The sequence below is a fragment of the Rhopalosiphum padi genome, chromosome 4 (genome assembly GCF_020882245.1).
Source record: "Rhopalosiphum padi isolate XX-2018 chromosome 4, ASM2088224v1, whole genome shotgun sequence".
In the NCBI taxonomy this organism is placed as follows: domain Eukaryota; kingdom Metazoa; phylum Arthropoda; class Insecta; order Hemiptera; family Aphididae; genus Rhopalosiphum; species Rhopalosiphum padi.
In genome coordinates, this window is record NC_083600.1 from 25,002,229 (window position 1) to 25,019,928 (window position 17,700).

The window sequence follows — 17,700 nt, forward strand, 5'->3', positions numbered from 1 at the left end:
CTATGTAGATCACTGAAATTAAAAGTTATTTTCATAAAATTTCATGGAACTTCACCGTCTAATTAATTTCATCATATCTAACTACAAAATGCTGACTAACATACTATTTAATAAATTTTAAGAGACATAAAGTTATATTCAAGTAAATAATATATTACTTTAACGAAAAGAAATATTTTTTTAATAGTAATGAAACTAGAGTATATGAGTTTTTAGGACTACAACAATAAAACAAACAATAGCCTTGAGTTTTGTACATTTTATTCAAAAACAAAATAAACATAATATTTGATTAGTTCTTTAATGTGTATATTATACATTATTAACTTCAATAATAATAAAAAATATAGTACATATTAGGTGTATAAAATATATCATCATTTTGCTCACTTAATTGAAATTTCTATCACTTTATAAATAACATAAATATATCCGTAAGATAATTAGAATTTAAGTATATATTTAAAACTTTATTAGGACAGTGCAATTTCTGTAGTCTGGTACTATTTATAATAAATTTGGTTCACACAAGTGTTGTGTATGTTTATGAATATAATTTGTTTTCTTTAAGTACAATTATTTAACAACAAAAAGTATCAATCAAGTCACAAGGTACAAATAATTGTGACACCATAAATGTATATTATTTATAAAAACGATAATTTCGTTCAAAAATAAAAAAAAAATTATAATAAATATGAAGTATAAAAATACTTCAGAAAAAAAATACAAATAATAACAATAATTTTATAAAACACTATTACATATTGAAAAATGTAGGATCACTAAAATTTTCAAATTTTTATGATAAACAATTTAAAAAATAAAATAGTTATAATAATAAATTGAAAAAATATGATTTTACTCAGCAATGTTTTCTCCATACAATGAAACTAACAATTACTATATTAAATACACAAGTTACTAACCGTTTGAATACTGTTTAGATAAACATGATAAGTTACAAGGTTCAAATAATCATATTGGTAAAATGCAAATTGTCCCGATGACTAGTTTTGTATTCTACTAATACATACTTCTCTTAAACAATAATTGCCATTTGAAAATTATTTATATTATTTATGAATCACAATTTCCATTTAATATTTGCATTTCTTTCTTTGGCTTAATATTAAATATTTAAAATATGTCCGATTAAAATTTATAAGTCTAATCTGAGAAAAAGAGTATAACATTTATAGGCCAAGAAGTTCAGATCCTCCATCTAAATTCCAATCAGTAATATATCAACAATTAAAAATATTTTATTATTTTTTTGTTATAAAATAAATAAAAAATAATTATTTTGTATACAGAAATATAATGATTTTTAAAATTGCACATCTTAAAAACAGGACATAACAGAACTTATGATTTTATTAGCAAATAAGTCTTTATAATTAAACTGGTGATTGTAACTTGTAAGTCACACAAAAATGAATAATTATAAATGTATATACACTATAGAAATTCAACTGATAGCTATTCTAAACTACCCTGATGATGAATTCAACCCAATAAAAATAATAAAAAAAATTCTATAAAAATATATTGCCATCGCTAATAAAAGCGACATAAAAATGTTGTTCTTACAGTTATATAAAATCATAATACTAACATTACAATCCTTTAATATTACATTTTGGAATGATTATTATTTAAAAAAATTTATATTTATCTTTAGTGTTATAGTCATATCACATGTGATCACTGGAGGGGTAATGTTACTGTAACATAGATTTGCATTTGGTAGACTCTTGTAAGGAAGGTAACTCCTATAATTTGTATATACTGTTCAGAATTCACATTAATCCACTCCAGCAAAACCTTGTGAGCCTTCAATTGCTTTAATTAATTTGTTTCTCAGTTCATGATAGCTTTCATAAGGTGGAAGATCCAACCTATTAAAACTATATAAAAAAAAAATTAATTGAAATAGGTAATATAATATTAAATAATTTTGCTTCTCACCAGGTGTGTGCCCTGGGATAATTTTCTTTGGTGCCCCATCTTTCAATTGTAAACAATTGTGGTCCATTACTTCCATATAACTCTTTGAATCCATTCATTGGAACTCTAGATGTACCCGTTACAAACTGCAAAAGTCTTGATCTCATTTCATTATTGAATGACAAAACACCCTACAACAAATGAATGAATAATTTATAATATACTAATTCACAATCTTACAAAATTGACTAGGTATATTAACAATATAATTTTATACTATTTACAATAATTATTTGGCTAGGCTAATGGTAAGTAGTGTATGTAGTTATAGAAACAAATCCAAAATATTAAATAAAAATCTGAAATATTACGCCTTTCTCTATTGACTGTATTTGTAAGTATTAATATTATACAATGTATAATTTACAATTTATTTTATTTTTGCATAGCATACTTTGTTGGTGTCTCACCAATTGTTGACGTTTACATGGATTTACAGCACATAGTATAATATCAACTTTTATGATCACAGATTAATGTTTAGCACTAATAAAATGATAGAAATATAAACAAATATTGTTATGAGTAATAAAGGGAAAACAGAAATGGGATGATTATATGTATCATATATGTTAAAGCTCAGGAATAATTGTAAGATAATATATGAAAAAACAATATAAAAACATCTTAAGTATGGTTTACTAATTAAAATTGGATGTTTTTTAAATCCTTAAAGAAAATAAAATGGTTATCTAAATTGTTTTGAAAAAAATTATAGGATATAACATGACGTTTAGAGAAAATAATAACAATTTTTTTCAAATGTTATTTTCTTGTTATAATGAATCAACGTGAACAAAAGAAGATCAACAAATTATCTTAATCCCTTGTTGAAAAATACTTTAGATCATGCACATGCCTTTAGAATTATAGAGAACTAACATGTTGACTACAATGTAGCCACAAGAATATTATCATGGGTACGCCAAGGACATTTTTCAGTGTCATTTTAAATTTGTACATATACTATTGAATTTTAAAACAAAATTAAAAATACAAAAAAAAAAATGTTAAAATTATGTTTATTACATCAAAAAAATTGAAATTATTCCCGCTATGCCACAGCGCATTTTCTAGATCATTATTGTTGGCCACGGAAAAATTAATAATATAAATCTAAATTAATTTACGGCAGCCCGCGGCCATATGGCCTCTTACGAATGATATGATGTGGCAGCCGGCGGTCTAAAAATTATCAATACCTAATTATTTTTATACAGACGACGGCGGTCGCATGGCAGTCCATGTGTTAAAAAAAAATTTGGTATTGCATTATATATTATTTAGATAAGATGGGACATTTATCATAATAAAGACGTAACTATAGGAATTTAACAATAATTGCCACACAAAAAGAGAATGTTATGAATTTCAGCCTTCAGGTAGACCACCAGCCAAGACTTGTTCATACCAAAAATATTAACATTAGCAGTGATTTTATTTTTAAGAGAATATTATAATACTTCTCCATTTTCGTCTCTTACTACACTCATTTTAGAGTATATCCAAAGAAAATTATTTTTACTTGCAAGCATTTGCAAATGCCAAACGCTCCTATTTATCTTTATATGAAACTTGCAAATTAAGATATGTTTAATACTTATTATTTTTATATTTATATATTTTATGTTCCATACAAATATATAAGTTAGTTCAAATGTACATACCCTCCAAAACCATTGAATGACAATATTATTGGGTGAATAATCTCCTTTGTAATGAGTATTTTCTTTCCAGTCTTTAACATCAATATTTTGAATACCACACATTAAAAGTTCCATTTCATTTTCATCAAATATTTTAATATAACTTAAAGGTACTATAGAACCAAAACCCTGTAGAAAAGCATTCATTTGTTCTTGTATACGGGATACAAATCTCCATTGAATCACTAAACTAAATGCAATAAAAAAATTTCATATTAATAATTTATAGACTTTATTAATCAGCATAGATAGAAAATATTAGGATTTTTATATCATTAAACCTTTTTAATTGAATAAATATTATTTATAAACTTACCTTATATATTCATCTTTATTTTCTTGTGTTAGGTGAATATTTGCACCATCAGGTTTCAATTCTCTATGAGATGTATGTCCCAAACTATCCTCATCAAGTGAAAATGTTAAATCTAATTCAGAAGGGTCATTTTCTTTAATCCATAAAAGTGAATTATAATATTCTGAATCTACACTTTCCATATCTTTCAATTCAATGGGTTTTTCCAGCATCATCTTATAAAAAGGCCGTATGAAGAATGCTATAAAATCAAAATAATATAAAGATAATTATTTTAAATATCATAAATATAAAACAATTTCATCTATGTAATAATTACCATCTAATAATTTTCCATGATAAACAGCCATACCAGCTACAGTTCCAATAAATTTGAAATAATGAAGATGTTCTTCATTACATAATCCTGACATAGCATTTATTTGTAATGTATAATTATCCATAGCTGAGTATTCAAAGAGGCCATAATATGGATTGAACATCTCTTTACTCAACAAGAAAAACCATTCTCTAGCTAGACCTCCATAATCAAGGCCAACTTCTTGTTCAAATTCAACCCATAATTTTGCTCTTAATTTATCTGGATGCATAGAATTAATAATTCTGAATGAATCTTCAAGTATATTTGATCGTCGTACTTTAATCTCCATTTTAGCAGGTGGCCCATGAGCCTAATAATTATGATATGGATTAATAAAATATATATGTTGATATTTATATCTTAAAGTCAAAGGAACAAAAAAAGTGTTTGACTTACAAAAAAAAAATTCAAGATATCAAAATAATCTATGGTGAAAATAATTTATTATAATATAACTGTTGGGATTTAAATAAATGCGTTTAATGACTACTAAACTTACCATTTTACTCAGTCTTGTTTTGAGAGACTCATACTTCCTTTTATAATCTCGAGAATAAGGTAACGCCTTAAAATATTTAAATTGTATTATTTTTTTTTGTTAAATTATATGTAATAAAATAAAATAAAATAAAACTTACAGGACCGGCGATCTTAGGGTTATTTAATCTAGGATCTTCCCATTGAGTTGTTCTTGTATCTAAATAAAAATATTAAGATAAAATTAGTATCATTTACAAATTGTTTTGAATTAAAATTAATAAATTTACTATCTAAATTATTTGCATGAAAATATCAAATTTAATTTAATTGATTGTAAATGATTTTTTAACATTTTTCATTATTTTAAGTGGTCTAGTGCCTAACTTTAGTTATAACTAAAATGTATTATATTTTTCTACCAGTCGAACCAAATTTTGAAGGTACACTAACCTATTTAATAAATTTTATATTGATTACCACATTAAAAAGAAATATGTATTCAGTGATTTGCACATTAGCAATTATCGCATACAATAATTAGACAAAATGATTGTATTCAAAAACTCAATTATGGGAAAAATCTTTAATAATTTTAAAAGCATTAGAAAAGTTAAGTAATAAATTAGCTTTACAACTATCTAAACATAATTTCCAGTGACTTCAAATAATCTTGCCATAATACTATTTACACAACACAAAAAAAAATATAGTAAGCCCCATAATATGCCTTATCTTCAGAAATTAATACTTGAATTAAAAATGTTAAAAATAGTATTCTTACTATGATCAATAAAAAATATTCTTCCATCAGCATGAACTCTTTCTTCCCATCCTTCTGGCAATGGTTCTAATTCATCATTGTAAGCTGATGTAGATACAACACGATCAGCCGCTGGTGGTTGGCTTTGATTAGGCATAGAACTTGCTCTACCTGTTCTAGGATCAACCCAAGTTGTAGCTCTTGTATTATGATCAATAAAAAAAGTTCGACCATTAGGAGCGACTTGCATAGACCATCCTTTCGGCAGACCATCAGATCCTTCAGGAATATCTTCTTGAACTATAGTGGTACTACTTTGTTCATTTGAATCGACCTGATCACTCTGAAATATTAATACAAATATAGTTTTAGCTTTATGTAATTAGCTAAAAATAATAATATATATATATCTAAATGAATTTAACATAACACAATTCTACATAGACCATATAACAAAGTATTATTTCCCAAATAATCAATATGGAAATACAACCAAACATCAGGCATACCTGATTCTGATCGGCTGTTGCTGATATACTGGAAAGTCGACGATCGATGTTAGTAAGTGGATCTGATTCTTCATAACCTTCATCGCTCTCATCATCTGCATCACTTTGGACAGCCTTTTAACATGCAATATATACAATGGCAACATAGTAGCATGCATTTTAAATAAAAAGTTTAAAATATACTATTGTTTATTAAAAATTTAAATTATACAAATTAAAAACAAATTATTTTTTGTATTATTAATACTTTTAATTTTATAAACTTTTGTTTATTGATTTTACATCATTTAAACAATTATTGAATTATGTTTTATGTACAATTAGTTTATTTCATTTGTTAAAGACTTCTAATAATTTTAATTATCTAAAAATATAAGATAAACATTTTATTCTACATCAATGATGGGCAACTCAAAATTACTAGAAGGCCAATTTTTAGAACTTTAAAATTTAACAGCCAAAGTAAAAAAACAAAGGTCAATTAAATATAATATTTACTTTTTATATTTATTTATTCATATTTACAGCATGTTTTAATATTAAAAAAACAATACAATAATAAAATACAATAAAAACACTAAAATTGAATAAACTAATTTAAAAATGTAACAGGAGTCAAATAAAAAAGATACGCAGTATGCCAGTTGACCATCCCTGTTCGACATAATAAATAAAATGTTTATTGAAGATTTAAAAAAAATAGTGAAATAGATCCCAAAATTTAATTTAACTAGAGAATCCTTATTTAGAACAGGTTTCTGTTTCTTAATACTTTTTTTTGTCAATAGATGAAAATTGCTAAAATGTTTTAAGAAAATTTTAGTTCTATTAGAAATGTTTAATAATAGTTTACATTACTATCTTAAGCATAGAAATAAGGCGAGTTCAAACACCTGGACTCAATATTTTGTATTTTTTCGTACAATAATTATTATATTTACATTTAAAAAATACAGATGAGATAACATGCTACTTAACATTAGAAATAAATACATTTTATAAATAATGATCTCAATAATAACTTTTACCTTTTTACGAGTAGGATCACCTTTATCAGTTTCTGGAGTATCTACACTGATATGATATCTTCTTTCAAATTCTGTAGCTGCTAATGCCAAGTTTTGAATTGTATTTGCATCAGGTAGATCTCTAAAATAATGAAAAAAATTAAAAAATTAACTGTATATCATTCATAATCAGAAGCACGGATTAAAAAAATTTTATTTTTACAATATTTAAAATACTGAATACAAAATTATACACATAATTTCAATATTTAACTCACGTTATTGTAGGTCTTTCCCATTGAGTAGATCTAGCCAAATGATTTACGTAATAAGTTCTTCCATTAGCATCTTGTCGTTCTTCCCACCCAGAAGGTAAAACTCCTTGAGGCTCAATAACATTTGGTGTATAAGACTAATAAAATATATGTAATTATAGATAGAACACAAATGTATTCAATTAATTTCTTACAGAGGGTGCGTGAGAAATGTTTAAAACTTCTGCATTTTCAATCATTTCCCATTCGCCATCTGCAGACAAACGACCAGAAGTTCCAGGTTCATGTTCTGGAACGTAGGCCAGATATAACTCAAGATAACCCTTTACTCTTGATCTTGCACTAAAAAAAATGTAATAAATATTCAAATTTAATTATAATTATTTAAATTTAAATTCCTATGTTCAAGTTAAACTCAACAAACCTTCTAGGTTTTAATACATATTGAAGACTACATATATTTCTGCCAATTATTTCTTTTGGGACATTATTCAATGGTACTTCAACCATTCCTAGGAAATCATCTCTTGTTAGACGATTTTCATCAAACACTTGCAAAACTAATTTATGTTCATGAGGACGAACCTGAAATATGTCGATGAAGTTAGATATTATCAACTTCTATTTTATAGAAATGTTAACTAAGTGGTAATTATAAAATAAAAATTAACTTATTTATTTATAATAAAATAATCTACTATAATGCTAAACAGCATTGAATACCATTTTAAAAATTTTCCTTGATTAAATATAATATATTTAAAAAATGTTATTTTATTTATGCAAGATTTCACAAAAGAAATTAATATATTTAATGGGCCAGTCATAAATAACAGTCAAGGGACCATTAACTCACTATTAATCAATTAAATGTTTTATGATTATTCATGTAATTAGCATTAGTTATTGTATATTGCTTAATATACAAGGTGATTTTTTTAAGTATGCTCACCCCATTATTATGTTTAAATTATGCATATATTCAAATTTTGATTTTTACATAGTTTCAAGTTGTTAAAAAACTATATTTTTAAATATTTTTAATCCTTATATTTTTTTAAGTTTTTTACTTTTTTGAATGACAACATAGTTTTAATTTCATATTCCAAAGCAGAAAAATATTCTGAGTATTTTGATACATAAAAATCGAATTTAGGGACTAGTTGTTTATGAGTTATAAGTATTTAAAGTTTAGATATAGATACCTATATCACCCGAAATAATACTAAAACATAGTTTACAATTAGTGAAGTAATAATTTACTCCATTTTGACCTAATGAAAGTTTTTTATTAATTGCATTTACATTTATACTTAAATATACAATGATTTACTCACTCGAAACACAAATTCTTCATTCCAAACTGGATTTAAGGTCTGAAAAATTAAAATATGTCCTTAGTAATAAAAATATATCAACAAAATAAAAACAACCTAACTAGGAAATCCATGATAATAAATTAATATAACTTCATTAAATCCACTTTTGCCAAACAGAAATGTGCCTATCAGTTGAATCTAGATCTTAAATCTTAATGTATTTTAACATTTAGATTCATATTTTCAGATTTACAGTAATCAATAAACACAGAATAAAATATATTTAAAAAAAAATATATTATATATTATTTACCTTCTTTTTAGTTTTAGTTAACACTGAGTCTATTGCTACATTTCCAACAATAGTGTTCAATTCAATTCTTACATAAGGATCACTAAAAAAAAAAATGTGAATAAGTAAAATTAAAAAAATATATAATATTGAATTTAACAACTATAAAATACAAAATATGTCACTTACCTTGCACCAAATATATCTTTCTTCGCAAGTGAATGACCAGCAACTACTCTTAATCTCAGTAGTGGATCTTGATTCTAAAATATTGGTAATTGATTATTAAATATCAGTCATATTTTAAAATACTAATACACATTATTTGTTTTAATAGTAGTATTTTTAAATAATCTTGTGCATAACACTGTATAGCAATACTTAAAATGGTTAGAAATTAATCTAGCTTTATATTAAAATCATATTAGCCATTCAACAGATTAGTATAACATGTAGGTGGTAGTTGTTTGAATAAGAAAGTCAGTTTCCTGATTGACTATTCACACTTTATGTAATAACATCTAGGCAACAAAGACAATCAATCAATTAATAAAATATATTCCTTATAGAAAACTGATAAATAGTTACATCATTAAAGCACAACCATATAGATTTCAGATAATTTTGCATTTGCCTTCCAAAAATCACATACCTGCTTAATTTATTATTAGTAAAAATACTCAATTCATATTAAGTACAGATTTGAAAACTAAAAAAATTCTTCAAGCAGTATTTAATTTAAACCAGGATGGAACCAACCTTTTATAGTTTACAGGCCAATTTACACTTTCATAAAATCTAACTTAATTACTTTAACTCTGACCTCCAAACTCATAATTCACTTAAAAATTAAAATATCGTAAAAAACCAATGATAGAACACAGATAATGTTCTTACCTAAAAGTTTGATAATAGGTCAATTCACTCTAATATTAAAACTAAAAGCATACTATTAAAACTGGTGAACGAAAATTTAGTATGTCATACGTGTGTAAGACGGAGACAACACATGTGGGTGAGACGTCCTCTTAAAGCATAAACCTGACCTAAAATATATATAAACCTCACCATTAACAAGACACTCATTTAATAATCATCTAACTAATAGAGTAGCTAAGACTGGGTGCTGCATGTTATAATAAATCAACTCAAAAACACAAACTGAGGCACCGGCTTTTTTAACACTAAGAATTTTCACTATTGTTCCGATATATTCTATAACTATAACCAAATACTGTTCCCTAGTGTGTCATATCAAAAAGGTAAACACCAGCTTAAATCTAAGTGTATGTATCATGTTAGGTATAATATCTACCCTCATTGAATGATTTCTCGATTATTAGCAACATGCCCACTTTGCAATTAATTTGCATATCCCCCTTCCTAATGAAGAATCTTAAGAATGCCACTGCAATTGTTCGTGTAGGGTTGATGAATTTTTCAATCATACAATAGGTTTTTAATATAAATTATATTATTGTTAATTTCTTTAGTACATTACCTATATACTTCTGACTATATAGTAAAATGGCTACTTTTTTCAAATATATATTGTCCATCCCTGATCTTATTTCATAAAAATATTTTAATCTAGGTATTATAATTCATAAGCATTGTAGAGCATACTAGTCCATAAATTAATATTTATTTTTTATCTTTTCGTCACCATATTACTGTATTTATTTATATTCAAAAATTGTAAATCAAAGTTTTTTATTTGCAAATGGGCAACACATAATAATAATATAATTTAATTTGTATAATCTATGTACAGACTATAAAATCTTCCAAATATTATGTGGCAAAAATATGGGAATTAAATTCATTAATACACAGATCATCTCAATTTTTGTACACAAAATTTGGAAGACCCTGTGTAAATAGTTATTTCAAAATACAATAAACAATTCTACTACCACATGTATACTACTGTAGGTTTATTTCTTAACATTAATTTTTATTATATAACTACATATTATTTATATATTCATCTTCACATTTAGTTATATATAAATGCATATTGCAAAATAGTTAATGTATTGTAGTTAGTACCTAAATATTTATATATTATGAATTGTGAATATTAAATTAGAAGGCACTGAGTGAAATTGTGTTAATAACGGTTAACTGTAATACATTAATCATTATCCAAAGTATGTTATTTAACATTGATTAAAAAGAGTTATATTCAAATCACCAATGTAATAATGATGTAGTACATCTATAAAAAATATGTAAAATTTAAAAATAATAACTAATAATAATCATTTTAAACAAAAAATCCACAATATTATATTATGATTTAAAATGCTATTTATTTTCATTCTAAAATATGCTCACGAGATTGAAGAAGAGTAGGTAAATTATGAAACAGTAGTAATTGAATAAATAAAAAAATAGGAATAAAGAATAACTTGAATATGATTGAATGAAACAAGTATAGGTAATAAACATTATTTGAAAACATTGATTTTTTTTATTAGACAAATTTTTCTGATCAATCAATACATAACATAGATTATTAAACCTATATGAATGTAAAGAAAAAAAGTATAATTTGAATTAATTTTTTTGTTAATTAAATAAATTTCTTAAAGAGGGCGGTAGATAAATATAATGGTTAATGATCTACTATATTTTAAATAATATTGTATATTTGTATAGATTAAAACAATAACATATTCAATAAAATAAAACTCACGGTTAGTGTTGATTCCATTTTCTAATATCGGTACAACCTAATATTTTAAGATCGCACTAAAATCACTGGTATAAATTGTTATTGATACATTGACGCATATTTGCAATTAACAACTATAATTATCCTATGACTATTATTTTACGGAAATATGTGAGTATGTGACAATTTAAAGAGTAAAGTAAAATTGATGATAGCCTGATATAAAAAAACACTGGACAATGACCATTGGACGAGGGTCAACATATGTTTTCCAGTCTCTTCAAATCATCAACTCAAAATATTGTATAATAATCATCTGTCTGATATGCGTATACATGATCTATATTTTAAGGTTGCACCTTGCACGCAAATAATTACAAAAAAAGAATGACGATTTATTTTAGTATTTTTTAATGTTTATTTATTGATACTTTGATAGATCAATTATCAAAAAAAAAAAAAGTTTAAGGGTAGCCAAATGGACTATAATCATACGGGTTGTAATTGTTTAACATTAAATACAAACAAATGTATTTAATTTGAAATTATACACCTAAAATGTATAATAATTTTACAATGATAAGTGTTTTTTTCAGTCATTTTTCACGGTTTGAGGTACCTAAATATTTCGATTGAGGGTAATTTTTGGTAGAAAATTATTAAAATACTTAAAAGTAAAAAATACTTCTTATGAATGTTTAAAGTTGAATTTTGACAAAATTCGTCAAAATCACAAAAATTTATAAATTATTGTTTTGTTTAATAAAAAAATTAATATTCATACCTAAGATTTGAAAATGAATTACAATGTTCTTCATAAGTGAGTAGTTAATCAACAATCGTGTATCTAAAACAACTAACAACTATATAATATCAGTTTTTCTTATAGACAATTTGAATTCAAATGTTAACAAAATTAGATATTTAATCAAAGAATAAGTACCGATTTTAGTTTTTTTGCCGCAATTTTCGGGGTTTACAAAATATAGCAATACAAATTGTGCCGCAACATAATAAAACTATTTTTAGTTGTTACTCGAAAGTATTTCAGGAGGGGGTTGAACCCCCAAACTCCCCTCTGTATACGCCACTGCAAGTAGTTAGTAGGCACATAAAGTAACGAGGTTTATGTAAATTTCCATACTGTAAAACTTAGTTATCAAATAGATACTAATTTATTTATTTATCTTGATAAGATGTAGGTATTTAATTTGTATCTCAATACTCTATTTAGATATAACTCAACAATTATGATACAACACAGAATTATTTTTAAATAGTTCTTAATAATTTGTTTTTAAATTTGATTTAAAATCAATGATTTAACTGATTTAAGTATAAGTAAGTAGTAGTGTAGTATATACACGTAGATAAAATCCTAAATACGCCATTGCATGTAGACAAAAAAGATTGAGAAACAATATTTTTAAAGTGCATCTACTACTTAATTTTTTTACAATTTAAATTGTAATAGTAAATAATATATTAGATAATATAATTCAATTTTTCGGTTTTTTTTTTTAACACATTTGAGACGGATCACGCGCAAGGTGCATGTTAATGAAGACTGAACATTTTCACTCCATTCTTACTCCTAAGGCCCTAAAACAAGCAATTTTTACCACTTTTCGTACAATTATTATTAGGTACTTATAATAAAAATTATTTTATCAAATATTGGTTTTAACTTTTTTATTCTAATTACTTAGATATTAGGTATTTTTAATTTTTTACTGTCAAGGACCTCAAAAAAAAGATTTGCCGTGGGCATCTGAAAGTCTAAATCCGGTCCTGATCGTCATTTCAACTTTTTAAAAGATATACTAACACTAATAACTATTATCTAGGCCAAAGATTTTTAGCTGGGCAATATATTTTTTATTATAGAATTATTACAAAAAAATTTAACCTTTAAATTTACATCTGATGATCTAATATGCTATGAATATTGTGTACAGTATACTAAGATGTACCCAATAATACTAAATTTGTACTTCAGTTATTTAAATTTTTATTCCTATTTATATCGTTTTTAATATTATATCACATAATAATGCTGAATAACATACCTACCACAGTCCACAGCTATTATGACCAAAGTTGCCGATAAACTGGCCAATAAGACCAATAATTTTAATTATTAAAAAAATCATTATTTTTAACTGGTGTGGAAAAATTATAGTCAAGCCAAAATGCAATCTTGATCAATTTTTGGTATTCATAATCATAACAATCATGAGCATAAATCAATACCCTGCAATACCGCCAATACCCCCAAATGACACCAAATATGAGGGTATGGATGATATAAAAATTATAGTAATTACTATAATCAGCTATTGATATTATATCATTAAGTATTTTAAAAATTATAAGAGTACAATAAAACCAAGTCACAGATTTTTTAAGCAATGAAGAATTGAAGATTAAGGACTATAATAATTTATCCGTAGTAATAGAACCTACATACAGAGTGATTCATTAAATACAGAACACTCATTATTTTACAAAATACAAGTTTTTTATAAAATATATTTTAAATAATTTTTCAAGCACTATATGTAAGTACAAACCATATTTTTGAAAAAAAAAAATATCTTAATAATTTTTAAATTTTTACTCTTTTGAATGATAAAATACCTTTTTAATTGTATATTTAAAAACAAAATATTATTATTATTATCATTTAGTATATTATTTATTATATTATTCGGAATATTACAAACTATCAAAATCAAATTTCGGAAAACTAGTTTATTAGTTAAAAGTATATTTAAAGTTTAGAAAAACAAAGTAGGTATAGGTATCCATCACCAATCCACTCGTCTACTCAATACTCATCTAAACTTAAATGGGTATTTATAACTTGTAAAGTACTCGTATAAAATTCGATTTGTTTATATCGAAGTACTCCGAAAAATATTCTGCTTTGAAATGAGGAAGTAAAAGTACATGTTGTCATTAAAAAAGTGAAAATAACAAAATATTAATAGGTTTTGTAATAATGATAGTACTATAGGTAGGTAACAATGGTAACATAAAATAATATATTGTATCTTTATGGCTATATGACTATATACGTTCAATTATTTTAATATATTAAAATAAGCAACTACTACATCGAATTTTAATTTACATACGCCAAATGTTTTAAGAAATATCATCTACTTAATAATTTACAGTAAAACAGGTTGGTTCTCATTATAAAAAGTACAAATTTTATATTAATACATGTAAAGCGACGGGACACTGCTTTTAAAGTGATATAAAAATAAGTTTTTGTATACCTATGAGAATTTGAAAATCCCAAAAATAAGAATTTCGTGAACATGCCTGATAAATCCTTTGACCCGGTCCTTGTTGTACAAAATAATCATACTTTCAAAACTGCTTACCTAATGAATTTTACAAACTCTACCAATGAATAAGTTCCTATCCCCTAATCAACATACCTAGTGGCTAGTATACCTATATTATTTACTAAATTATCAACCTAAAATTTAAAATTCAAGAACTTATTAAGTAAAATCAATAGTTTGCACGAACAGTCTTTTTTAATACAAAACAAAGTAAAATCATACTTTACAACGAATATTAAGAGGCCGTAACACCCGCATGTGTTGTCTCCGTCTTACAAGTATGTAACATAGCAAATTAATGCTCAGCAGATCACGTTTAGCTCCGTTAGTTTAAAAATTAGAGTGAATCGACCTATTATGAAACTTGATGGTAAGAACATTATCTGTGTTTGTATTTTGGTTTTTTACGATTATTAAGTTTTTAAGTGAGTTATGAGCATTTTTAATTTACGTTGTTATATACGCATAACTTGCTAAAAAATTGAACTATCGTAAAAAACCAACATTCAAACACAGATAATTTTCTTACCATCAAGACTCAAGTTTTATAATAGGTTGATTCACTCTAATTTTTAATCGAACGTAGCTAAACATGATCTGCTGAGCGTAAATTTGCTATGTTACATACTTGTAAGACAGAGAAAACATATGCGGGTGTGACGCCCTCTTCAAGAGCAAAAATACTAATATTAACTACACAGCTTAATTAGATATGTATAATAATTATTGATTCAAATATTCAATATATTTTTGCTGCCAAACGAGCTCATCAAAAGTTCTAAATATTTTATTATTTGCTGTTTAATAAATGTACACAAATTGTATTTTTTCATTATTTTTTCTATTAGTGGGGGGGGAGGGAGAAGATAACTTGAAGTTAATAATAAAATTCTTAAATTTGATATTATTCAATTTTTATAATAATTTAAAGGTTACTTTTTTGTATACATATTACAAATGTGACAGTGACAAGGTAGCATTTATAGTTATTGCTCTTTAGAAAATATATTACCTATAATATATTACTAATTATGATTATCAAATAATAAAAATTATCGCAATTAAGACCACAGAGTAAATACCTACATGCATACTGCATACACACTTATCTATGATTTTAAGTTGTATATGCGTATATTAGTGGTATTAAAGGATTTAGAATAACTGGGAAAAAAAATATTTTATGTAAATACAAGTTATATTATTATGATTTTATAAATAGCATTTTTTAATAATACTTGATTACATTTATTTTCTCTATAATTTTTAAATCGAACTTATTAAAAATTGATTTGTGTTGAAATCTTAGTACCTATTTTGAAAACTTAATATATCATAATTTTTACCAAAATATCTACCAATTAAATGATAAATATTTCATACTTTCATAGTACGTTTTTAGATAAAATTAAAATATATAATTGTATGATAGGTACTTATGAGTAATATCTAATAATTTTTTTCTTCATATTTATTTTTTATTTCACGCATATTCTAACAATGATAATATCTAAACGACTACCTACTAAATCAATTTTAGTGAGATAAACATCACAATATTATTCATATAAAATTACAAACAAACAATTAAGTAATATGTTAGCCAGTTGACATCGAAGCATGTTATACATAGATACCTATTGGGCTATTCAAGTTTAAGCATGGATTTAAATAATATAGTGTTTTAGTGTTTATTATTGATAGGTATAGCTTTATAGCCTATATATGGCTATATATAATATATATTAATAATAAATTGAAATACTTTTATTATGTTCACCAACTGCAGCTCTTTAGATGAATAGGTATTACTAATTTTAAATTAGAAGTTAAATTTTATTTATTAATAGGTAATCAAATTATTCAGGTATCAATTAATTATTGTTTTTCTAAATTATATCTAATTCAAATAAAATAATGACTACAATACATTTTTTTTTTAAGAATTTTTTTAATTTATCTCAAAATAGCCTATTTAAGAATAATGAAAACATAAGTAGGTAATGTAATTGTAACTATTATTTATATTTTATTATATTAATCAAAACTTAAACTCAAAATGTATTGTACTGTATAATTAACTATGGTATTGTTATACTAATATTATACTGTAATAACATTTTAGTAAAGGTTAATATTGATATTTGATTAAGTATAATTTAACTTATAAATATAAAATATTAATAATCAAATTATATTTTAGACCCTACAATATATATTTTATTACCTAGTTCGACAGTGGTAAGTGTACACACTACAATATATGAAAAATTAAATAAATGCCTGATCTGGTGCATAATATACAGTAGAAAAGTTAGATAGAAGTTTTTAATAAATAACAGAAATACTTCAGTTTATACTTCTACAAATTTACCGTTGTAAGTCCAATAGGTGGAATAATAGTCGATTTTCTTGTAGGTCTTCTAGGCGGCTCTGGAGAAGTACCAGTATGTCTACTTCCTGTTGAATGTCGTCGTATAGGTATAATACCAGCAAATCTCCTTCTCGATGGAGGTGCATCTCCATCAGTAGATGGAACTTGGAGAAAATTTGAAGTTGAACTCGATATAGTATTATTACTCATTTTAAAATATATATATATAGGTATAAAAAAAAGGTACAAGAA

At 24.8% G+C, this 17,700-nt stretch overlaps 1 protein-coding gene across 2 annotated transcripts; it reads right to left on the reverse strand.

Annotated features, from left to right (window-relative positions):
• Positions 1–244: 244 nt before the first annotated feature.
• Positions 245–17,695, reverse strand: LOC132928886 (E3 ubiquitin-protein ligase NEDD4). 2 transcript variants are annotated; one of them, XM_060993825.1, is made up of 17 exons: positions 17,449–17,695; positions 9,225–9,298; positions 9,057–9,138; positions 8,762–8,800; positions 7,849–8,009; positions 7,619–7,766; positions 7,428–7,561; positions 7,171–7,291; positions 6,143–6,256; positions 5,655–5,976; positions 5,032–5,090; positions 4,893–4,958; positions 4,352–4,703; positions 4,033–4,273; positions 3,678–3,906; positions 1,972–2,141; positions 245–1,910 (listed from the first exon to the last, which is right to left on the reverse strand). In XM_060993825.1, exons 1-17 carry the CDS (start codon positions 17,656–17,658, stop codon positions 1,808–1,810), a joined length of 2,625 nt encoding a protein of 874 aa, XP_060849808.1. In that variant the 5' UTR covers positions 17,659–17,695; the 3' UTR covers positions 245–1,807. The 2 variants fall into 2 exon arrangements, with proteins under 2 accessions (XP_060849808.1, XP_060849809.1); XM_060993826.1 differs by lacking the exon at positions 17,449–17,695 and adding an exon at positions 11,737–11,913.
• Positions 17,696–17,700: the final 5 nt, after the last annotated feature.